The sequence below is a fragment of the Ictidomys tridecemlineatus genome, chromosome X, assembly GCF_052094955.1.
Source record: "Ictidomys tridecemlineatus isolate mIctTri1 chromosome X, mIctTri1.hap1, whole genome shotgun sequence".
NCBI lineage: Eukaryota > Metazoa > Chordata > Mammalia > Rodentia > Sciuridae > Ictidomys > Ictidomys tridecemlineatus.
This window is the reverse complement of record NC_135493.1, coordinates 85419560-85445159: the sequence shown is the minus strand read 5'-3', so window position 1 is coordinate 85445159 and position 25600 is coordinate 85419560. Positions and strand designations below refer to the sequence as shown.

General features: G+C 44.7%; 1 protein-coding gene across 3 annotated transcripts; it reads left to right on the top strand.

Annotated features, from left to right (window-relative positions):
* Positions 1 to 2741: 2741 nt before the first annotated feature.
* Positions 2742 to 24782, top strand: Slc38a5 (solute carrier family 38 member 5). Of its 3 annotated transcripts, none has more exons than XM_005338697.5 (16): positions 2742 to 2905; positions 6097 to 6150; positions 6232 to 6307; positions 14478 to 14593; positions 14681 to 14754; positions 17357 to 17449; positions 17586 to 17664; positions 20487 to 20569; positions 21050 to 21108; positions 21207 to 21344; positions 21555 to 21634; positions 22230 to 22330; positions 22557 to 22672; positions 23397 to 23541; positions 23633 to 23736; positions 24342 to 24782. In XM_005338697.5, the coding sequence occupies exons 2-16, from the start codon at positions 6098 to 6100 to the stop codon at positions 24441 to 24443; spliced, it is 1419 nt and encodes a 472-aa protein (XP_005338754.1). In that variant the 5' UTR covers positions 2742 to 2905; position 6097; the 3' UTR covers positions 24444 to 24782. The 3 variants fall into 3 exon arrangements, with proteins under 3 accessions (XP_005338754.1, XP_040136138.1, XP_021591178.1); XM_040280204.2 differs by lacking the exon at positions 2742 to 2905 and adding an exon at positions 5667 to 5723; XM_021735503.3 differs by lacking the exon at positions 2742 to 2905 and adding an exon at positions 5714 to 5787.
* The last annotated feature ends 818 nt before the right edge of the window (positions 24783 to 25600 follow it).

Genomic DNA, 25600 nt, shown 5'->3' with positions numbered 1-25600 from the left:
TCAGGTTCTCTTCTACAGCCACATACATGGCAGCTGCATGCATGCCTTCCTATATAACTTGTCTGGTTGTGTCTTCTATGTATGTTGTACTGTGTGTGTTGCATGTGTTTTATTGTCTGCCTGTGTAATTTGTTTGTATGGAGCTGTTTATGTATATGTTGCTCAGGTGTTTATGTGTCTCCTTTGTAAGGCTTGTGGGTGATGAGGGTGCTTGAATTTTTGTCTCTCCTATATATCTCCCGTGTGCGTCTTTCTTCATGGTGTGTCTGCCACAGCTGTGTTTATGTCTCCCCTTGGTAAATGGGTGCAGAAGTGGGTGTTTCTCTTGGAGTCATTGAATATGTGCTTTCTGATTCCCCTGGTTCTTCCTCTTGAAGATTTAGGTATATTTTCTGGACTTCATCTTTGCAAAGATAGTGTTCTCTCGGCATTCCTGTGTTTCCTGTTTATGTGACTTTGTATGCTTTCCCTGGGTATTTCTTCTTAAATTCATTGATTGTCAATCACCTTGTGTACTCGGCTGTACATAGCCATCTGTTTGAATGCAGATGGGCTTGTGGGTGACTGGGCTGCTCTGTTTGTACAATCATATCTGCCAGTGAGTGCTCCTTTCCCTCTCCGTGACCAGAGCTATTACACCTGGTCACAAGTGCACACATGAGTTCACATGCACAGAGGTATCATTTTACAGCCTGAGTCTGGAAGCTGGCCTCCAGGGTTATCTGAGCCTAGAATCCTGTATGTGAGAAAGATGCAGGGCCCATGCACAATGTTGTACACCCTGAGCACTCATCTTTGCACTCTTTTGTTGTTGTTTTGTATGCTGGGGAATCGAACTTAGAGCCCTGCATATGCTAGGCAAGTGCTCTACCACTGAGCTATATCCCCAGTCCTCATCCTTGTACTCTTCATGTGGCTGTGGTCTATACCAGTTGGCCAGTTGGTTCTCTTTGGTTTGGCTATGCGTCTCTGGGCAATGATGTCTATAGTTGTGTATGTGCCTGTCCTTTTGTCAATCTGTACTCTCTGAGTGCAGCTGGGTCTGTAGATGATGATACCTCTAAGGCTATCTTCACTCTATGTGGCCTTGAGTATGTGTGACTCCTGTCTATTACTGGCCCTGATTGCCCGTTGCCCCATGAACCTGGCTTTTGGTGTGCAGTTGTGAGTCTATGTGTGTTCATCTCTGTCATTCTGAATTCTCGATGTGTGGCTTTGTGTGCATACTTTGGGCTATATTTGTTTACATCTCTGTAGGTGATGGTGAGTCTGCCCCCATCTCTGAGCCCCTAGATGGGGCTGCGATTGGGCTTGTGTAGCTGTGATCCTTGAGTATGCAGGAGTCTCTCTCCAGCTGTGGGGAAGTAAACACCCCATCCCTTTCCCTCCTCTAACTGCAGTTGGGGTGGGGGCATCTGTGCTAGCTTTGAAGGCCCAGCCAGCTCCTGGCCTTTCCGGGAATTCTGTACTCCCTGTGGGTGGTGAGCAGGCAGAGAAGAGGCCACACAGAGGCCTCTTGTCCACCTGATTTTCTTTTCTTTTCTTTTTTTTTAATATCTTTATTTCACTTTACGTGGTGCTGAGGATCGAACCCAGGTCTTGCACATGCAAGGCAATCATTCTACCACTGAGCCACAACCCCAGCCCAACCACCTGATTTTCAAGCAGCCCAGTTCAGTTGAGCCAGGATCCCAGGTCCACCCTGCCTGTCTCCATGTAAGGGAGATATATGTCGACATGCCTGAGACAGACATGCCTGTAATAGATGGGAATGAACTGACATACCTCCATGTAAGACAGATAGTGAGACAGATAGATAATGGGACTCCTCAGTTAGGGTGTGGACAGATCCCACCCCGCACCTGGGCTGTGGTCCAGAACTTTGGGACCTACCCAGTTTGCAGACATTGTGTATCCCTACTCTTCACCCAACCAGAACTGCCCTTCCTGCCTCCCTCTGGGGTCCCCAAGTTCTAGAGTACTCTCCTGGCGAGAATGTCCTTCTTAGGTCTGCCTATACTATGTCTAACCCTGCACTTGTCCCACTGCTGTCCCTAGGCCTGTCCATCCACCCTGTGTGCTCCTTTGCCTGAATCTAATTTTCTCAGGTTGTTGTCTTCTGTCACTTTTGGTATCTTTCTGCTTTAACCACTCCCTGTGCCCCTTTGCCTCTCTAGGCTGGTATGTCTGGTCCCAGCCTCTGTTTAGGGACATGTTTGGCTGTATGCACTTAACTATCTGCCAGCCTCTGTCTTCTGTCTATTACTGGCCCTGATTGCCTGGTGCCTTCCTTCATGAGCCTATCCCTACCCACATGTCTGAGTCTGTCTCTAGGGCACTTTCTCCCCCTGTCTGTCCCCCTGCCTACCACCTCACCCTTCTTTCCCTGCCTCCTCCCCATGTGTCTTTCTGTTCCCTATGATCTTTCTGTCCATGTATTGTATCTCCTGCCTATCTATTTGTGATTGTTTCTCATTCTGTCTTCTCCCCGCTGTCTGATCACTGAGTCCATTCCCTTTTTCTCCTTGTATCTCTCTAGACGTGGATCTACTCCCTAAAACTTTTAGTACATCTCTCCCACCACCAAGACACGTGCAAGCCTCTGTCTCCCTCCACGTGGGTTCACATGTGGGCGCCCCTCCCCCCACTTCCCCTGCCAGGGGCCCGAGGCAGAGAAACTGAAGTAAAATTAGCACTTCTTCCCAGGGGAAAAAAAAAAAAAAGCCGCGGGCCCCGTGGGGCGCTGGCAGTGCTGATTAGCTGCCGAGCAAGCGCGGGCAAAGCTGATCAGCTGTAGAACAGGCGCTGGCTGAGCCGATTGGCCAGAGCGGGAGCGGAACCGGCATTGGGGTCCCCAGCCCAACTGGGAGTTGCTGCGGGTTCAGGAGCTGAGAGGAGCAGGGAGGTGAGGAGGGGGCGCAGGCCGTGGGGATGGTGGCCCGGGAGACCCAGATGAGTGGGCGTCCTGGGAGAGGGGTTCAGGAGTTCCTTGGAGACTTTCGTAGCTATAAGTGGAGAATTGAGTGAAGGGAGGGTGTCCTATTGTACTTCGTTTAAGGAAAGAACTGAATGAAAGAAATCAAGAGAGAGAAGCTGCTGAAGAGTAACAGGTTTATTTGGGACAAATCTGCGGAGGGAGCCCAGTGGAGACTGAGACCCGTCTTCCCCTTACAGCCTGGGGTAAATATAGTGGCATAAGGGAATGAGAGGATTTTTGCCGTTAGCCCATTGCTAGGGGGTGTCAGGGAAGGGTCCTTGTGGTCACCTCTGTTCTTCCAGGTAGTCACTGTTCCATGTCCGACCAGGTGCTTTTCAGGATTTTAGTTCCAGATAATAATTTCCTTTCTTTGCATGATGATGAAGTATTGTTTGGGGTTTCTTTGCTGGATGATGGAGTGCTGCCTGGGTTTAGGTCAGGCTGAGTCAGTGACTGTGAAGTGACTTTTCTAAGATGGAGGATGTTTCAAAATGGTGTTGCCTGTGTTGAGTTCTTCCTAACACCTCAGTCCTACGAAGTGAATACAGGAGAGTGGTGGGGGTCCCCAGAGTATGCTCAAGGCTGGGGAGGGAACCTCTTGAGCCCCTTCCTCATACCATCAACAGAATTCATGACTTGGGGGCGGTTTCCTGGAGCCAGTTTTAGCTCTGATGTGGACCTTAATTGGGGATTTCTCAGATACCTAGTTTCAGGAAGTGAGTCCAGGGTTGGGGGTTTCTTTAGAGAAGAAAGAGGCTCCAGGTTTGGGCAGGGATGGCACAGACATCCTAACCTTAGTGAGGCAGGAGAAGGGTTAAAATGGACAGGCAGGAAATTTGGACTCTTTATTTTTATTTTTTGTTTTTAGAGAGAGAGAGAAATTTTTAATGTTTATTTTTTTGTTTTCGGTGGACACATCTTTATTTTATTTGTATGTGGTGCTGAGGATTGAACCCAATGCCCTGTGCATGCCAGGCCAGTGCGCTACCGCTTGAGCCACATCCCCAGCCCAAGTTTGGACTCTTGAGGTCAGGTCTCTGTGTAGCAGGGCTGAGAAACTACAGGCACAAGCCAGGTCCCATCAAGTTCAGACTGACTCCTGTATAAGCAGAGAGGGGGGAAAAAACCCCTGAACCATAGTAAGGCATGTACTGCTTGATAACTAGGCTCTCGCCAAAATAGGCACAATAATTTGATTGGACAAAAGGGGACAGGAAGAGCTCAAGGACTGAGTACCTTACTCAGGATTGGGCTGGGGGCTATCTCCCTTAACCCTGTGGGATCTATATAAACCCCTAGACAATAGCTACTTTCTGGTATCCCTCTTTTTAAAATATTTATATTTTTAGTTGTAGTTAAACACAGTACCTTTAATTTATTTATTTGTATGTGGTGCTGAGGCTTGAACCCAGGGCCTCAAACGCGCTATGTGAATGCTCTACTGCTGAGCCACAATCCCAGCCCTCTGGTATCCCTCTTTTGAGACTCCTTTCTGTAAAGCAAAAAGGGGCGCATGAGATCAGGAACCGTGGAACAAAGATGAAGCACCTAAAGAAGGTTTATTTGGGGGTGCTCCCAGGCGAGGTTCACTGGCCTGTGAAAGGGTGAGGGCCAGGGAAATTGCAGGTGGGAAAGGCAAGAACAATGCAAATAAGAGAAGCTGGAGGTAGAAGGGCCTAGGCCATCTAAATTGCAGCTACAGACAGCAGGTTGACTGAGTTTAGGGGGATTATGTCTGTTGCAAGTTGGTCAGGGCTGATTGAGTTGACAGGGTGATTGCTTCCACCGGTGGGAACCCATGGTGGTTGGGGTCCGTTGCCATGTCAGCTTCTGATTGGCCATTTTGAGTCTCCTCAGCCAGGTGGAAAGTTCCCGCCTACAGCCCCCCATGAAAGGGGAGGGGGAAGGGAAGCCTGTCGACCTAACACTCTCCTTTGAGAGCCGTGCTTGCTTTCTGTTACTCTAATAAATCCTATTACTTTGTTCTCACTTTTGTGTCCGTGGATTTCAGTCTTTGAATCTGCAAGACAAAGAATTCAACTCTGTGCTACACTAGGAAACACATTAGGCCCTGAGAAGGGGGCTTTTATACAGAGACTGCTCTATTCACGAAGGGAAGTAGCCAAGCTCATCCTCAGGCCAGGTTCTGGACATATCCGAAACCCAGGAAAGGTTTGAATCCGAAAGTGTCTCCAGATCTACTTCTGCCAGGAAGTAGGTTTTAAGATGTGATGGAGTCCTAGAAAATACCTTTAGGCTCTACCAGGGGATTAAATGGGACTCCTTTTGTCAATTTTTCTTTCTTTTGTTTGTTGGTCCTTTCTTTTCTTTTTTTTTTTCACCCCTTGGTGCTAGGGATGGAACCCAGAGCATCCTGCATTCTAGGCAAATGTTCTACCACCTAGCTACTCCCCGGCTCCACTGGGTCACTTCTATCCCTGAAAAAGGGGCACTCAGTTGTCTTCTGCCTCTTGTGAGGATATTCAGAATTGTAGGTGAAAGCAGTTTGTTAAGACTGGAGCTGGGGTCTCTGAGCCTGCTTCCTATCCCCAGTCTCTTCAACAGGTAGCAGCAGCTCTAAGCTCAGGGGCCCAAGCAGGGAAGAGCTGGGTGGGGCTGTGTTCAGAGGGGTGGGGCAGTGAGGCGACACGTGTCCCTGCTGGGAGTGAGCTGGCCGACCTCCCGGTGAGGCTGGAGGGAGGGGGAATGTGGGGACTGGGGAAGAAAAGAGACAGATGGCAAGAGAGTGAGTCTGGGGTCGGGGAGGAGAGGCTGCTCCAGCTCCAAATGGCCTTTGTATCTGCTCTGGGGTTGGTTTTTGCCTCTGTATTTTTCTCTGTTTCACTCTGTCTCTGGCCGCCTTCTTTTTTCCGTGTGTCTGAGCTACTGTTGGTATTTTTCCTTTCTTTTATTCTCTTCTCTTACCTTGTCTCCAAATCTCTCCAATTAGTCCCCTGTCCCTCTTATCCTTCTCTGTACCTGTTTGCCTTGCCTTGTCTGACTCTGTCTTCATTTCTTTCTCTGAGTGAAAACCCCCTCATCTCCCTTCATCTAGCTTTCCTCACTTTGTAGCCCCTCTGCTCCATCTCTGACCCTCCCACCCTATTTTTTGCCCACAGGATGGAAATGCAGGATCCAAAGATGAATAGAACCCTCCCTGCAGGTGCTGTAGGGTAAGTCAGGGAGTCCAAGGAGACAGGCTCTGGGGGTGAGGGTCATTTTCTTATCAGCCCTTATTTCCCTGTCCTTTCCAGCTACAGGCAGGAACGGGAGGGCTTCCTGCCCAGCCATGGTCCTGCTTCTGGAAGGAAACCGGCTCAGTTCTTGGATGTAAGTGAGTCCACCTGGATCTGTCCTGCTTGCTCCTTCCCTACTGCTTCTCCTCCCCAGCTCCTCCTCCCTCCCAGCTGTTCCCCTGCCTAATTGTCTCTGCACCCCATCTATTTACTCCAAAGTCACTCCCTCTCCAGACACTCCCCTTCCGCAGGTACTCTCCAGCTCCCTTCCTTGCCTGGCTTCTCTCAATTGGGTGTTCCCTCTGCCTAGTGACTGCCCTCCCCCTTTCCTCCATTATTGCTTTGTGTCCCTCTGAAATTGGAGTTTTGAGATGAGACTAGATTCCTTGCTTTGCCAATTTCCTTCTGGGTTCTTGTCTCACAAATTTGAGGAATAAAATTCATGGACAATAATGGAAGGGAAGAGTAAATGGTATTGTGTTTATTTAAGTGAGAAGTGATATAACTCCTGCCATTTGGATGGGGCCAGATAGCAGGAAAAACCCATTTTAGTGTGCTAGCTTAGAGGCTTACATGGTTCTGGGTAGAGTATGGAGCATAAGTCTATGTTAAACAGGCATTAAAAAAGTATTGGTTGTGTTCTTAGCCTGGGTTTCAATCTCCTGTAACTCCCATCTGGGTTCATCCCCTCATCCCATTTTCTGGCTTCTGGGACAAAGGAGCCGGATTGGGAGAGTTTCCACATGTGAGCCTCATGGTCTTTTACCTTTGAATAAACCATGGTGGTGCCATTAATATATCTAACAAGTAGCTTCCAGGTGTGATTTCTGCATTTGAACAAGATCTCAATTGGGGGCCCATCACTTCTGATTGCTGACCACTGACTATTCCTATTTATTCCCTCCTCTGAAGAAGTCACTCTAAGTACTGTTACAGGAAAAATATGTGATGGGCAATGACTGATGACAGCTCTGGATGCTTCAGGTTGAAAAGGGGCATTGAAATGGGACAGGTGTCAGGCTTCTTTTACAGAGGTCTGTCTGAGGGCTTCCAGGAGTAGAAGGAGAATTTGGTTTTGGATTCCACACGGAAGACCATTTGGAGCTTGGGCATCTCACACATAAGGGCAGTTTAGAGGTCCATGGTGGTGGTTGGCAGGTAACTAGAGAAAGGATCCATAGAGCATGTGTCATGTTAAGACAAAAAAACAAGGTAGCAGCTGGATACTGTGGCATATGCCTGTAAACCTAGTGGCTTAGGAGGCTGAGATAGGAGGATTGTGAGTTCAAAGTCAGCCTCAGCAAAAGTGAGGTGCTAAGCAACTCAGTGAGACCCTGTCTCAAAATATGAAAAAGGGCTGGGGATGTGGCTCAGTGGTCAAGTGCCCCTGGGTTCATTCCCTGGTACCAAAAATAAGTAAATAAAAAAGGCATCAAAACATTATTTTCTGTAAAACAATTAGCACAAAAGTAATCAGTATTATTAACTAGGCCCTGAAAATTATTAAGACAGTGACTTATTAAATCTTAGGATGTGTTCTAACATGCCACTAATTTGTGGTTGGGGGCTTTTTGGGACTCTGGAAACACTAGCAAAATTGTTAGAAATGTGTACATTTAGTTTGCATAATATGTTATCCATCCTCAAGCTATAGCTGATTTTTGTAAAACAGCTTTTTCATTAGTGTTACCTCTGTTTGATAGAGAGGTTGTCTTTAACTGTGTAACCTCCCAGTTTTATTTGCTTTTTGCAAATGTACATCTCAAGTTATACACCCACAAAATAAGTCTCTCCTTTTAAATGTCCGTGTTATATTCTCCTGCCAGATATTTAAGACCAAGTTAATTAATATTGATCTTGTTCCTGACTACTGTTTAAAGTCGGCTGAGATTTGTCTGGATCACACTTGGGAATTTGTGAGAAGCCTCCTGGCTTCCTTAGTTTTCCTCTAACAGTTGTGGCATTTACCAGGATGGGTTAGAGTCTTGCAGACCACATGTGCCTTCCTTTGGAAGCATAGGGACATATACCTTTCCAATGACCCTCCTCTTTGCAGAATGTACACTTGTTGGCTTCCTGTTCCCTAGGGTCCCTTTGATTCCCCTTATTGGGTGGTCATGGGACTCAGGGTTGCAAAGCTCTTAAAGAAATCCCATTGTTTCTTGGTTTTGCTGACCAAAGAGGGTAAGGCCAAATTATTGTCTATTTTTTTTCCCTTTAACTTGCCTGACTTTGGTCTCCAGGTTTTGGTTTTAAACCTCTAACAGTCAAGTTTTACCAGTCTTAAAGTAGGAGTCCTGGGTTTCAACTTTAATGCTTACAGTTTTACAGTTATCCTTGTTTAATTAGAGTTAGTATCTGTACTAGAAATTAGCATTATACTTTATCTGTCCTGTACGTGATGGTTTATTGTCTTAATTCAGTTTGTTGCATTAGAAACAACAGGTAAGAGTTACAAAGTTTTACAAGAAAAATACAAAAAGAAATGAAATTAACAAAAGAAACAGTGTTAGTGTTCATAAATAGACATATATGATGTATAAATGCATAACAGTTGTTTCTTCAACCGGTTGTGGAGCTATCATTTAGAATGTTTTAAAATAGGTACAAACCTTACAAGATTTTATTTCTTTAAGTAACAAAACTTAACAGACACAATAAACTAACTTAATAGATAAGCATGTCAATGTTTTAAGAAACCCTATTGTGAAACCTAGGGAATTAAACTTTGTTCTAATATCGGTACATTAAAATTTGACTTTCAACTTGGTGTGGTGGGGTATGCCTGAGAGTTCAAAGCCATCCTCAGCAATGGTGAGGCTCTAAGCAACTCAGTGAGACCTTGTCTCTAAATAAAATACAAATAGGGCTGGGGATGTGGCTCAGTGATCAAGTGCCTCTGAGTTCAATCCTGAGTACCAAAAAAAAAAAAAAAAATTGATCTCAGCTAAACCCTTAACTTTGTGTCATTTATAGTCAACACAAACTTTTTCAGATTCACCTTCTATAAGCCCTCTACAACTTAGATATTCTGCAATTTGTTTACCCTATAGGATAAATAAAATATATTGCCATATTTATGAGTTTCTTATCTTTCTTAAATTTATATCCTGAAACAATCCTTATGAAATTTCTTAATTTAAATGAAATTAGTTTTTTATAAGATGAAATACTTTATGCTTTGTACAGTACTTAAAACACTGCTGAAGCTTTTTATATTTTTTGTATATAGAATTATACCTTTTAGAATTTTAACTCATTTAATAGACACAAATATACTGTCTTATATAATTGAGAAGCCAAAATATGTAAATTTATAGTTAGCAGTTGCTATTTTAGTATTTTAACTTTGCAAATTAATCAGATGTCTTTTAAAAGTTTTTATTAGTTATTGATGGTCCTTTATTTATTTATTTGTTTATATATGGTGCTGAGTATTAAACCCAGTGCCTTACACATGCTAGGCAAGCACTCTACCACTGAGCCACAACCCCAGCTCCTAATCAGTTGTCTTTTAACAAACATGCATGAACATTAATTCCATTTATGTTAAATCTAATTTATTTATTCTTTTTTTGGGGGGAGTTACTGGGGATTGAACTCAGGGGCACTCAATCACTGAGCCACATTCCCAGCCCTATTCTGTATATTTTATTTAGAGACTGAGTTGCTTAGTGCTTCACTTATTCCTGAGGCTGGCTTTGAACTCAGGATCCTCCTGAATCAGCCTCAGAGCTGTTGGGATTACAGTCATGTACCATGGCGCCTGGCCTGATTTACCTAATCTTAACTGTTAGCTTTAGATTACCATGAAAACCAGGGTATCAGACAAATCTATTTAACACTTTGTCAGTAATTCCAGTCAAAGAAAAGTGCTTAAAAGCAGTGGACATTACACTATAAACATTTTATGAAAACTAATGCTTTGGTTTTTGGTCACCTGGAAAAACATGTAGGTTAGTAATTTAAAAAGCATATGGGGCTGTGGATGTAGCTCAGTTGGTAGAGTGCTTGCCTTGTACGAACAATATCATGGGTTCAATCCCCAGCACTAAAAAAAAAAAAAAAAAAAAAAAGACGTATTTACTCTTATCAATTTAAATTAACCCCTTTTGTTAAAGGTTTATTTATGTTTCTTGAACTGAAAAGTCATTTGGATCTGTTAATTAAACTTATGAGTACTCATTTTTCTATAAGCCAATCTTGATACCATGTACATGATATATGGACACAAGCACATTGTGACACAACACACAGGTGTGCATACATACATAAAATAAATAGGAAACACAGATCTTACAGCTTTTTAGCACCTAATAGATCTCCCCAGGTAGGAGACAACAGTTACAGATGTTTACTATAGTCTATTAGGTTTAACATCACAGACTTTTACATTATGATTAAAATATAGGTCAGGACTATACATTTGGAAATGTTAGGTGTGGAGTCTGGAAGCTGTGGTGGACACTGAAATCAAAGGTTCAGGTGGCCACTTGTCCTTTGTGGGTATCAAATTTATTCCCATTAGCACCATTGTTTAATCCTCTCCTTAGGACTCTGTAAATGAGACTTTTCCAATGTATTTGAGATTAACACTTGAAAAATTGGCCTTTGACTAAAAGACAGCAAGGTGAAAAAGTATGACAATATCTCTAATTAGAATAAAACAAAATTGATTGGAATAAATATATTAATTTAGGCACACAGGATCAAATGTGAACTCACCACAAAAACCATGAGGTAAGAAAAATAAGTTCTAAAAAAAAAAATGTATAGCCATAATTACTCTAGTAAAGGAGCATGCAGAATATCTATCAGACCAGAATGCACTTTTGGATCTAATTAGAGTTAGCCCAGGTATTGAAAGAATGTGGGATCCCATGAAATCCTCAGGAAAAGATTTTTATTTTATTTTTTGTGTGTGTGTAGTACCTGGAATTGAACTCAGGGGCACTTGGCCACTGAGCCCCATCCCAGCCCTATTTTGTATTTTATTTAGAGCCAGGGTCTCACTGAGTTGCTTAGGGCCTCACTTTTGCTGAGGCTACCTTTGAACTTGAGATCCTCCTGCCTCAGCCTCCTGAGCCTCTGAGATTACAGGCGTGTACCACCACACCCAGCAGGAAAAGATTATTTAAGAAGAAAATTTGTACATATGGGATTTTCCCCATTTTCTTTCCCTGTGCCAATCCCACAGATTGAAAAAATCCCATGATAATTAGGGTGGCTCTCCATATTTCTGGGCTTGTCCTTTCAATTTCCTGGAGGTGGGTCCCTGCTGCATATTGTCTCCAAAGTAGAATGTAAGCCTCTTAAGTGTCAGCACAAAACCTGGGACCTGGAATAGCTGGCCTTTTAAGCTGTCTTTTCTCTTTGTTTCTTTCTTTTTGTAACTTACTGAGAGAGTAGAATTCCAGAGTACGAAAAAGTGCCTCAGGTTTGGATTTAAAAGTGACACTTTTTCTCTGGTCTTAAACTGGTTTGGGCAATTGCACATGCAAGTATAGCTGTAAGATAGAGTTATAGTTTATATTTCCCTTAAGAGCTATCTCTCCCTGTCCTCCAAGTAGTATTTGGGCCAGGCTGAGTACAGAAAATATTTTCCCCTGGGGTTTAAGGGTCAAAGGAATTTAATGTATGAGTGGTTGTGCCAGATGGAGTGTTATCCATCCAGATGAAAAGAGGGAAGAAAGCATCCCTTGCCATCCCTCCATTGAACTAGATCAAGGTGTCCCTTGATCTGTGGACCTCAAAGCTGTTGGCAAGAACCCCTTGAGGCCTGATTAGGACTTTTGAGTTGGCTGTATTAGTTGCCCCTTACCTACACATCTCCAAATTCCCTCACTCATTTTCTTTTATCTTCCATCATCTCCAAACCTTAGTGACCACATATTGAGGCCTTATTAGGATTTGGGCAGGTTGGATTTAGTCACTTATTACCAACACATGACCCCAAATCCCATTGTGTTTTTTCCCTCTTAAAAGGAGAAACCTACCCCTATGTATGGAAGCACTGTTGACAAGGTTGAGCATCACAGAGGAGACAGGCCAATAGCTTTCTAAACTGTTGTACTAAGAGACAGACATGCCCCTGAGGGCCATGTGCCTTAGACAAGATTTTTAAAACATTTAATTTTTTTTGAAAAGTTTTGTAGTTGTAGATGGGCAGCATTCCTTTATTTTGTTTCTTTTTATGTGATGGTAAGGATCTAACCCAGTGCCTCACACATGCTAGGTAAGTGCTCTGCCACTGAGCTATAGTTCCAACTCCCCTCAGACAAGTTTTAAAGTCTTTCCTGATGTTTGTATTTGCTATTATATTTATAATTAGGGTCACAAAATTTCAGTCCTAGTTGTTGTACAAAGAAATCTAATTTTTACAGCTAGAGATGATGTCCTCACTGTAATAGACCTAAGATTTAAGACTCTTAACCTAGTAGATGGGGGGAAAGGGACAAAAATGTCTTAGAGCACTTAAAAATGATGAGAGCCATGTTTTTTTTTCCCCTCTAGAAAAACTGGCAGGGTTAGGAACGTAGAGATCCACTATTCTTATTCTTCCTAAGAGAATATGATCATTTTCCCCTATAATATGATTAAGTATAACTGGCAAAATCCATGATCAGTGGGACAGATTCTGAGATTGAGCTTCCTTTTCCTGGGCCAGGTTATTGCAAGGCAGATAGAGTAAGACAAAAGGGCAACTCACTTGGACACTGGTAGACTGACAGGCAGGGCTCTCTCTCTGTCCATGATCACACTGAGGAGTTACCTCAGCCATAAATCCAAGGAACAATCTGAGTGAGGCCTTCCCTTTACCATCAGGTGAGAGACCATGAATGGAGATTAAAGTGGAGATGGAGGTTCCATGTGTGATCAATTGGCTTTTGGATATCTTTGGAGATCCTGTATTCACACCTGGGAGTAACCTAGGGTGCTTCTAAGAGACCTTAGTTTCTTGATCAAATGGATTGCCATGAAAGGAAATTAAATCAAGATCAGACCAATATTCTCCCCACCAAAAGCAGAGAGGGATGAACAAGTCTCACTCCAGCAAAGCTTTTCCCCTGTGTTGAGTCTGGCAGCTGTGCTATCTGCTTTAAATTGGTTGACAGGATCCTGGTCATTTCGATAGACAGAATGTACAAAATGGAGTACAGGGCTTCTGAAATAAAAGCAAAGTGATAGAGCATTAGTACATTTCATTCACTCTTCTGAAGATCCCCATATGGGCCCCCAAGATGAGACTGGAGTTTTGAGATGAGACTAGATTCTCTGCTTTGCCAATTTCTGTCTGGGTTCTTGTCTCACAAATTTGAATAATAAAATCCACAGACAAAAATGGAAGGCATGAATAAAAACGGTATGGGGTTTATTTAAGTGAGAAGAGAGATAACTCCCACCATATGTTTAGGGCCATATAGCAGAAAAACCCATTTTGGTTGTTAGCTTTAGGGCTTATATGGTTCTGAGTAGAGCATGGAGCAAAACCTATGTTAAGCAGGTATTGAAAAAGAACTGGCTATGTCCTTTAGCCTGAGTATTACCCTTTCCTGTAACTTCGACCACCCCCTATTTTCTCGTTTCTGGGACAAAGGAGCTGGCCTGGGAGTATTGCCATAGGTAAGCTTCATGGTCTTTTACATTTGAAATAGGCCTTGATGGTGCCATGCCATTAATATTTCTACTGGGTAGCCTCCTGATGTGGTTTCTGTATTTTTTTTTTAATGTGGGATTGAAAAGGGACACTCAACAACTGAGATATATCCCCAGTCCTTTTTTATTTATTTATTTATTTTTTAAATTTTGAGACGGGGGTCTTGCTAAGTTGCTTAGGGCCTTGATTAGTTGCTGAGGTTGGCTTTGAACTTGCTATCCTCCTGACTCAAGTCTCCAGAGTCCCTGAGATTACAAGCTTGTGCCACTGTGCCTGGCTGGTTTCAGCATTTGAACAAGAACTCATTTGGGGCTGATCACTTCTGATTGCTGACCATTGACTATTCTTGTTTACCTCCTCCAGTGCTCCTCAGTTCCAGATGATTCCATCCCCAGATACTACCTTTGCCAGCTCTGTTCCTCCAGTTTATTCTAGTTTTCCTCTTCCCAGCTTTTCCCCCTTTCAGCCTCCTCACTCTTCCCATATCCCTCCCTGGGCTTCCTTTCCCAGTTACCCTAACCCTAAGCCAGTCTTTCTAGCCTCAGCAGTAGTCTCCTTACCTCATCCCTCTCCACATATATGCCTGAACTTTGTCCCTTGCCTGCAGTTCGAGGGGAAGACATCATTTGGAATGTCAGTGTTCAACCTCAGCAATGCCATCATGGGCAGCGGCATCTTGGGGCTGGCTTATGCCATGGCACACACAGGAATTATCTTCTTTCTGTAAGTCCCCAGTGGCTTGGGGAACCAGGGGTGTGGTGGGCAAGTGGGAGGCTTGGCGCCAAATCTGAACTGCTCCTTCTGCCACAGGGTCCTGTTGCTGTGCATTGCATTTCTGTCTTCATATTCCATCCACCTCCTGCTGACCTGTGCCAGTGTTGTAGGTGAGATGCAGAGACTGGGTCCCCTTTCCTTTGGATCCCAGACTCTAGACACCCTTACAGAGCTCAAACTAGGCCTTGGAACCTAGATCCACACTCAATTCCTTGAACTTACATCCCCGACATCAACCTGCCGCAGTTTAGCTGCAGCAAAATAACCGGGGGTGGGGGGATGGGGATGTGGGGGTGGGGGTGGGGGGGTGACAAGCAACTTGTGTAGATTGATATAGCAGGAGTGGGAGCCATTTATTGTAGGACAACAGAGGTGTTTATACATTCCACACAGCTTATCTTAATTAACATAAACTAGATACAGCAGTCAACCAATAAGAAATCTCCACACTTAATGGCTCGCTGGCGCCACCTCACAAACCACTCCCCCTGGCAAAATACCAGGTGCCATCCTGACTTGTTTACAGACTCTAACATTTCCCCCTTTTGTTTAAATAACGACCATAGTGTACAGAAACACCATAAATAATCTGCTACAAGCAGAAGGGGAGGATACAAAATGCCACAATACCAAGCCAGTTGATGGCTCCATGCAAGAAGCCCTTGGAAAAATTATACCAGCAATGACACCATTAGCAAAGATACTGAGTTACAATTTGTTGTAGATTTCAGTTTGTTGTCTCAGTCCAGGTAAAGCAGTATCTCAATAGATTAACTCACAGTCCAGGTAAGTTCTGCAGGCAGCTAGCTTAAATCACAGTCCAGGTAAGTTCTGCAGGCAGCTAGCTTGATCCGAAGTTTCGTCCGGTTCTCAGCAACACTGGAAAATTTTCCACCCTCGTCCTCACCGGCACTGGGATGAAGGCAGGAACTCCAGCAATGATGCTAAAGAAAATCCTGTAGCATTCCACTAGGAAAACAACCTTCTGAACAATTTAGTACATTATCTCAAGGTTTTTTACATTTGAAGTAAGCCTTAATGGTGCTTATTACTCATTAGCTTCCAGGTGTGGGAGAACCATTGTAGTTACTGGTCTTGGAAATGAACAAACTTCAGGGACATGGGCCGGGCCGTAGATGGCCCCGTCCGGGGAGTGTCCCTGACTCAAACTGCCACTGGGCACAGGGGGCAAGAGCCTGTGAGACCGTGCCTCTGGGTCAGGTCTGGATTTGGGCTCTCGCAGTGGCATCTGCTCCCCAGGTGGGGGGCGGGGAAGAGCTGGCTGCCGCCACTTGGAAAATCCTTGCTGCGCAGTGACCAGCTCGCGCAAGTGGCAGCCGCCTCACCAATTCACGCACCCTCCGGTAACAAAAAGTATTCAGTAATAGCCTTTTGCTGCAACTTTTTTCCCAATAATCCTTCTTCTTTTGAACTTTCTTTTTCTTTCTGACTAGAGTTCCTGGGCTTCCATCAACACATGCCCTAACTGCTCATGGTTCCACTGGGGTACCTCCTTTCCTTAGTAATTTACTTCTCACCCCTTCCATATTCTCATCACAAAGACAATACAACATTTCAAGACAAAATAAGACACAAACATACTGTATCAATCTTCTCCATTTTCTCAAAATGGCCATTTTTCCTCTCGCCCTATCTGTCTAGGGACGAGCAGATTTGCTCCCGTACTATCTAGGGATGGGCAGCTTTTTTTTTTTTTTCCGTCACCCCCAAGTGTCCCGGGGCTCCCCGTATGGGCCACCATCTGCGGTAGTCCGGCTGCAACAAAATAACTGGGGGATGACAAGCAACTTGTATAGATTGATACAGCAGGAGTGGGAGCCATTTATTGCAGGACAGCAGAGGTATTTATACTTTCCACACAGCTTATCTTAATTAACATAAACTAGATACAGCAGTCAACCAATAAGAAATCTCCACACTTACTGGCTCGCTGGCGCAACCTCACAAACCACTCCCCCTGGCAAAATACCAGGTGCCATCCTGACTTGTTTACAGACTCTTAACATCAACCCGAACCTTATACTCTGGACATACCAACCCTAATCCCAGATCCTAGGTCCAACATGCAACCCTGAGTGAGACTCCACAGTCAAATCTGGCCCTCAATTTTATCTGGGCTCGCAGATCTCCAACTCCAGATTCCCAGCTCGTACCTTTCAGTCTGGCCATCAGACCCTCTCCAAACCCCAGACTGCTATACTTTACTTCTAACCTCATCCTTTAGTCCATATCCCCTCTTACCCTGAAGCTACTTCATAGCCTGAAGAGCTCCAGCCATGGTTCCCCAGCTCACACTGCCTCAGATCCCAGGCTTCTCTCTCACCATGGTCTCACCTTCACTTCAAGGTACCAAATCTGACTTGACAACCAAGTTCAAGCCTATCTGCTTAACCCTCACTTCCAAATTTCTTTCTTTTTTTGAGAGAATTTTTAAATATTTTTCAGTTTTCGTTGGACACAACATCTTTATTTTATTTTTTATGTGGTGCTGAGGATTGAACCCAGTGTCACGCACATGCCAGGTGAGCGCGCTACCGCTTGAGCCACATCCCCAGCCCTCACTTCCAAATTTCATCAGTTAGTGACAAATCTCCCAAACCCTAGCTTCTAGACCCTCTGGACCCTCCCACTCTTCACCCCTGGATAAGCCTCCTGAATTCACAACTAATTCCTTCTTTCCTGCCCTCCTAGGCATCCGAGCCTATGAGCAATTGGGACAGAGGGCATTTGGGCCCGCCGGGAAGGTAGTGGTGGCTGCTGTCATCTGTCTGCACAATGTTGGGGGTGAGGATTCTAGGAATTGGGGCTCAGCTGGAGGGAAGAGGATGGGGTGATGTGGGCTTCCTGGGGCTGGGATGGGGAAGATGGGATAGGAGGATGAGGATAACCTTCCATTTATACTTTACCCCACCTGCACCAGCCATGTCCAGTTACCTGTTCATCATCAAATCCGAACTCCCCCTGGTTATCAGTACCTTCTTGAACGAGGATCTTTATGGGTGAGTGAACAGTGCCCTCTGACTTGATGGGTGAGTGAACAGGCCCTAAACTCTGCCTGTTTGGTCTAACTGACCCTGTGTGTCCACCTGACTCTTGGGTGTTCTATCCTGAGACTGTTGGGGAGTCCAGTTGAGTCACTCTGTAATTGTAACAACAACAGTATTTGTGACTATTGTTGACTTCAGGAATCCTCAAGACCTTGGACTGATTTTGTGACTGTGATTCTGACTGGCAGTTGATTCTGGACATCCAGAATATGCTGATACTGACCATGTGTGTGACTGTGTCCAGCAGATGTGGACTCTGGGGGTTGGGTTCAATGACTGTTGTATTGGCTGACTCTCTCTGGCTAGGGGTGTGATAGATAACAGCTATGGACTGTGATTCCAACCATAATTATCTGACACTTGACTACTCTGAATTTTCCTGTCCAGCTGATTCTGTGAATTTGATTCTGGGTTCATTACCTGCTGGATTCTGTCTAGCTCTAAACTCACTCCAATGATATATGTGTGAATGTGGGCATGGGCATGCCTATGTCATATATTATGGTACCAACTGTGTTGGTAACTTGCTCTGTGTGTTCAATCAACTCCATCCATCTCTGTTTGATTTGGTGATGATTGTTCTGGAAAATTCTCTCTGGTTGTGTATGTGTGATCCTCAATTATGACTGTGTATGTCCTCTGTATTGTGGTCGTAGCTATGCATGATTGGCTGTTGTTCTGACTGCATGTTTGATTCTGGATCTATCCTGTTTGTGTAATCTGTCTGGTTGTGTACAATGGATTCCAGGCATGTGTGTGTGTGTGTGTGTGTGTGTGTGTGTGTGTGTGTGTGTGTGCAGTATACTGTGGTGCTTTTGCTTCAGCTGCATATATGCACATATCACTGCCTTAGGTGGTTTTTTTTTTTTGTGATACTGGGGCTAGAACCCAGGGCCTTGCACATGCCAGAGAAACACTATCACTGAGCTACATCCTAGAGCTTGCTTTTTATTATCTGTGTATGTCCTATTAGATTGTTGGTTTGATTCTGAGAACATCCAAGTATTACTAGGTATGTTTAATATTTTTTTGCAGTGCTAAGATCAAACTCAGGTTTGTACTTTCGCATGTACTCAGGCATGTACTTTGCCACTGAGTTATATGCTGTATACAGTTATTATAATTACCTCTCACTGTATGTATGTGTGTGTGTGTATGTGTGTGTGTGTGTGTGTGTATATACATGTATATATATACACACACACACATATACACACACACACACACACACACATATACACACACACACTAGGATGGTTTCTTTCTGTGTAACTGTGTTTATGATATAGGGAACATGTGAAGCCAGGCAAGGTTGCACATACCTGTAATCCTAGTGGCTCAGGAGGCTGAGGCAGGATTGTGAATTCAAAGCCAGCCTCAGCAACTTAGCGAGGCCCTAAGCAACTTTCAAGACCCTGTCTCAAAATAAAAAATAAAAAGGCCTGGGGATGTTCTTTAGTGGTTAAGCACTCCTGGGTTCAATCTGTGGTAATAAAAAATAAAATTAAAAAAGAACCAACAAGGGGTTGAGGATGTGGCTCAAGCAGTAGCGCGCTCACCTGGCATGCGTGCGGCCTGAGTTCGATCCTCAGCACCACATAACAAAGATGTTGTGTCCGCTGAAAACTAAAAAATAAATATTAAAACAATTCTCTCTCTCTCTTAAAAAAAAAAAAACCAAGGAAGAGAGCATGCAAGTGCCTGGAACTTAGTAAGCACTCAACATAAATTCCATTAGCCAAGTGGGGTGGCACACTAGTAATCCCAACTACTTAGGAAACTAAGGCAGGAGGATTCCAAATTCGAGGCCAGCTTGGGAAATTTAGCAAGACTCTATCTTTTTAAAAATAATGGTTCAGTGGTAGAATGCTTGCCTAGCCTGTGCCAAGTCCTTGGATTCACTCCCTGATACTGCAAAAAAGAAAAAAAAGTTGTTTTAAATGAATACACATTTGTATTAACTGGCTGTCTCGTCTGGACACCTTCCTGTAACACATACAGAGATCCCCATTTTGCTTTGAGCTTGGTCCCAACAGCATGGTCAATTGGCCTGATTCTGTTTCTATTTCAGTCTTTCTTTCTTTTCAACTCTTTTTTATACATTTTTTCTTAATATGGTGCTGAGAATCGAGCCCAATGCCTCCCACATGCTAGGCAAGTGCTCCATCACTGAGCTAAAACCCCAGCCCCTATTTCATTCTTTCTTTGGCTCTGTGGCCAAATCAGACATCCAACAATCCTTAAGCTTTTAAACATATATATATATATATATATATATATATATATATATATATATATATATATATATATGAATGATTCTGACATTTCCACCTACTCTGCTTCATTACCTGTCTAACCATCAGACTGTTGTTCCACCTGCCAGACATACCAGGGTCATAACACACTCTGTCTTTGTGTCTGACAGATTGTGTTGTACTGATTTTCACGTCAAGTCCAACTGATTGGGGTACTTGACCATCTGATTTTATTTCCAGTTGGGACTCTGATGGTGAGTTTTGTCTAGCTGTGCTTGTGCTTTTAACTGTATCCTCCCAATGGTGTTCAACTGACAATCTTATAATCAGTCTACTTCTGTCAGTCTTGTTGTGCAATTTGCCACTGGAATCAGTTGAATGACTTCACACAGCTGAGATGTCTACTCATTTTTCCTGACTGGGTGGCAGAAATCTGTCCATTTGACTGTCTTCCATGAGTGTCAGCCTGACAGTTTTCTTTGGCTGGCAACTAATCATTATGTCTTCTTGTCTCCCTAGGAGCTGGTTCTTGGATGGAAATCTCCTTATCATCATTGTCAGTGTGTTAATTATCCTGCCCCTGGCCCTCATGAAACATTTGGGTAAGAAGCTTCCTGGTTTGTTCATTGGTTAGCAGGGTTAGAGAGTGGGAACTATACTAGAAAAATCCCCATCTTCAAAGGCTGTGGAACACTAACACATTTGTGCATGTAGCAGATTAATAGAAATTTGCTGTGCAGGGGAGACCAGTCCAGGTGGAAGTGAAAACCTAGCCAAAGGATCTGGGCACAGTGACATATGCCTGTAATCCCAGTTATTTGAGACGCTGAAGCAGGAGGATCTCAAGTTCAAAGCCAGCCTGGGCAATTTAGCAAGAACTTGTTTCAAAGAAAAAAATAAAAATAAAAGGGCCGGAGATGTAGCTTATTGGTGAAGCATTCTTGGGTTCAATACCAGTAATACAAAAGAAAAATCTTTATACAAGTATTGAGGTAAGGGAGCCTTAAAGGCCAGATAGGGGTTTGGGTTTTGCTATAAGGGGGGTCCTTGATTTTTGAGGCTCTGTATATTGCCCCATGTAGGTTATCTGGGATATACCAGTGGTCTTTCTCTGACCTGCATGCTGTTTTTCCTCATTTCGGTGAGTCTGAGAGGAGAACATGAAAAGGTGGGGAAAGGGTTTGGCACATTGGGACACAGCCTTCTCCATGACCTCACTTCCCTACTTCCCACCCTTAGGTCATTTATGAGAAGTTCCAGATTGACTGTCCTATAAGTCACAATGAGACAGCAATAGAGAGTAAAGACCCCCCAGACCTCCCTGCTCAGGGATTCAACAGCAGCTGTGAGGCCCAGATGTTCACAGTTGACTCTCAGGTGAGTGTGTAGGCATGTGGGAGCTCACACCACATGATGACTGTGGTTCTGTCCCACACTGCATCTTACTCAGGATGGATTAGGTATTGGGTTTCAGGATCTGCTGTGTGTCCGATATGGAGGACAATGGTGGGGCCAGGAGTACAGAGAGAGGGGAATCCTCTAATTCCTTGTGGGCTCTAATTCTGTGTACTTGAACCATACCCCCAGATGTCCTACACAGTGCCTATTATGGCTTTTGCCTTCGTCTGCCACCCTGAGGTGTTGCCAATCTACACAGAGCTCTCTCGGTGAGTGGGCATGTGTAATAGGCCAGCTGGAGCAGGGCCCGTAGTCATAATGTCTGACATAGCAGCCGTAACCTAAGATTACAGCTTGATGGTAGCTGGGTTGTGCCAAGGGAAAGTTTTTAGGGTGGCTACAAGGCCTCAGAGAACTCAGGGTGGTGACTTTACTAATTAGATCTTAATTAGTGCACTATTTTAACATCTAGTATGAGTGTGAATGGACAGAGTTGGAAGCAGAGATCAGATGATCAGATTTGGAGGGATGGTTGTCTGCATGGATAGGGTTGGGGTGATGGGGTGTTCAAATGGACAGGGAGGCATGGGTAGACAGGGAGAGGCATGGATGGTGTAGTGGAAGGATGCATGGGTGATCACAGAGGGATTGCATGGGTGCTCAGATGGAAGGAGGAGGCAGAGATGGTTATGTGAGGTGAGGTATAGATGACCAGAGAGGGGAAAGCTTGGCTAGTTGCACAGGTGAAGCAGAGTTGGCATCCCAGTACCAGCTGTACATCGATCTGGAAGGAGGAGGCTTGAAGATGGTGACTTGGCCCTGTCTAGGTTTGGGCATGACATTTCCATGACCTGTATATCTTAGGCCTTCCCAGCGCAGGATGCAGGCTGTGGCCAATGTGTCCATTGGGGCCATGTTCTGCATGTATAGCCTCACAGCAACATTTGGATACCTCACCTTCTACAGTGAGTGTGACTGGGCCCAGGGCTGGGGGGATCTGCCAGTGGGCCAGGGCCAAAGCTGGGGCAGAAGCCTCTGAGATCTCTCCCTCTTGAGAACTTGGACCCATCCCTTTCTAAAGGCACATGTGCATCACATGTTTAGATTTTTGTCACCACAGATGTGGTGGGTTTCTGGGGTTCTGGTTCTGGTCCTCCTATCACATTCTTTTTTCCCTGTCTCCTGTCCCAGGCAGTGTGAAAGCAGAAATGTTACACATGTACAACCAGAAGGACCAACTCATCCTATGCGTGCGCCTGGCTGTGTTGCTTGCAGTGACCCTCACTGTACCAGTTGTGCTCTTCCCTGTGCGTGGAGGGTAGTCTGTGGGGGAAGGAAGGGAGTAGAGGGACATGGGTGGATGGCTAAAGGGCATAGGTATTGATGTTTGGATGGAGGATGGAGATAGGAGCAAATGGACAGACGGAGGAGGCAGAGATGGTCAGACAGGGAAGACAGAGTTGTCAGAAAAGGCAAAAACATTGTCAGAAAGGGGACATGAATGGCAGGACAGAGAGGGTCACAGGGACGGGTAATCAGTTGGAGGAAAGAGGCACAAATGGATGGCTTGGCAGAAGAAGGAGGTAGGAATGGTCAGTCAGAATGAAGAAATGGAATGGCCTGGAAAATAATGGAGGCTGAAGTGGTGAGATGTAGGAAGGATGAAGCTCTCAGATGGGAAGGTGAGAATGATTCAACAGAGGAGGGTGGTAGAGGTAGTCAGATGAAGAGAGGTAGGGATCTCAGACAGGGTGGAAGGACAGGTGAGAGATGAGGAGGCAGAGATGGACAGAGAGAGGAGGAAAGGATTTGAGACAGTGGTAGAAACACAGATGGATGATCAGGCAGAAGGAAGAGAGACATGGGTTTTCACAGGGAAGAGGCAGGAATTTCATTTAGAAGGTGGAGACAGATGGGTGGTCAGACAAGGTGGAGCCATAGATAATCATAGGGGAAATTTGGGATCTTGAAGTTAAAGAGGAGGAGCAGCACTTGAGGCCTTAACCTGGTTTTGTCTTTCCTTGGCTACAGATCCGTCGGGCCCTGCAGCAGCTACTCTTCCCAAGCAAGGCCTTCAGCTGGCCACGACATGTAGCTATAGCCCTGATCCTGCTGGTGTTGGTCAATGTCCTTGTCATTTGTGTGTCCACCATCCGGGATATCTTTGGGGTTATCGGTTAGTATCTCCAACTTTAATCCCCTGCCTCGCCTTATATGGGCCTTGTACCCAAAATTGGGTTGACTCTGTCTCTCCTTGTGTCCTATAGGGTCCACCTCAGCCCCTAGCCTCATCTTCATCCTTCCCAGCATCTTCTACCTCCGTATTGTACCCTCTGAGGTGGAGCCCCTCTTTTCCTGGCGGAAGATCCAGGTGAGCATCCAGGAGAGCACTGGAAGAGGAGGCATTCTGAGGAGGGAGTGCTCACTCCAAGTTGACTAGGGTTTGAAGGAACTTTCTCAGGAAAGGGGTCGGGGAAGAGGAATCTCTAGAAGAGGGGTAGATGATATGGAAGAATGAAGAAGAGATTGTTGTTGGAAGGGGCAGAGCAGACATAACCATTGGCATGGTCTGGGAAGACAGAGTGGACTGGCAGGCTCAGGTGTAGTTCAGTGTTGGAGCACTTACCTAGCATGTGTGCAAGGCTCTGGGTCCTGGGTTCTATTACTGGTACTTAAAACAAAGGAAAGGCTGTCATAGAGGGAGTATTCTCCAGATAGACGGAAGGAGCCCTATTGGGAAGAGAGGTGGGAGCAGTTTGAAGAAGAAGGATGAAGGAGAGTACTCGTGTAAGGGTTCTAGGAAGGTCGAAGGGGGATTCACAGGAAGGGGCTGAATTTAAGGAAGGAGAGGGAACATAGAGGAGGGTAAGGAAAGGAGTGGACACTCTGGAAGGTGGTGGGCTTGAGGAATAGTCTCAGAGGGAGTTTGGATGGGGAGTACCAGCCAGCTCCATTTTCTTCCCTCTCAACCTACAGGCCCTGTGTTTTGGCATCCTGGGAGTCCTCTTCATGTTCCTCAGCCTGGGTTTTATGTTTGCCAACTGGGCCACAGGCCAGAGCCATGTGTCTAGACACTGACCTACCCTGTCCTGCCCTGCTTGGTCCCTGTGTATGTCTGTGTGTGTGGAGGGATTTGGGGCCACAGTCTTGCGACCTTCCTTCCTGAGATGTGGAGGTGCATTTCCCATTAATATGACAACTCAAGGTACAGGACAGCAGAGGCTGAGGAATGTTCCATTTCCCTCTTTCTTAGGCATGCAGAGCTTGGATCATGGCCCTCCATGGGAGGAGGAAGGAGAAATTAAGTCCTTGGGGAGTCCTTGCCTAGCTCAGTTCTTTCTGCCTCCCCTTGGTTGAAATTGTTTGTGAGGATTACCCTCTGGCTAAAAGGGAAAGAATAAAGATATTGAATCATGATTCTTGCCTTAGCTTTTTGATATTTTTCTAAGACTTCTTGGGGGGACCCTGCCTATGTACAGATGGGTAAGCTGAGGCTCTGAATAGCATTGTGCCCATTCTGAAGTATTCACCCCTCTACTGAAACAATGACTTGATACTCAATTTAATCATTTCATTCACTCATTCACTCACCATCTATGGAGAGCTTATTGCATTCCAGGTTGGGCTATAGCACTGAGTCAAGCAGACTGGTGTTTAGGAAGGTGTTGGTGTTCCAGCACAAGAGGGAATTGAACTCAATTATACCCCTAGCCTTTTTATTTTATGTTTTGAGACAGGGTCTCTCTAAGTTGTTGAGGCTGACCTTGGAACTTATGATCCTCCTGCTTCAGTTTCCCAAGTCACTGGAATTACAGATGTGTGCCACTGAGCCTGGCCTTGCAGTCTATTTTTATATAGCCTTATAGCTAAGAACATTTTTCATATTTCTAAATGATAGAAAAAAATAAAACAAAGAATAATATTTTATGACACATGGAAATTATATAAAACTCAAATTTCAGTGTCAGTGAAGTTATATTGGAATGGTTAGGCTTGATCATTTACATATTGTTATTGGCTTTGCATGGAGTTGAGATTCTCCATGGAGACCATATGGCCTGCAAAGCCTAAGCTATTTACTTTCCAGCTCTTTTCAGAGAAAAGTTATCTGATCCCTGACCTGGCAGAAAAGAGGAAAAAGGTTATTTCTGATAAAGCAGAGCACTATGAAACCAATGAGTGATGTGGAGAAGTGATGACTCAGGAACTAGTCAGGGAAACCTCACTGGGGTGGG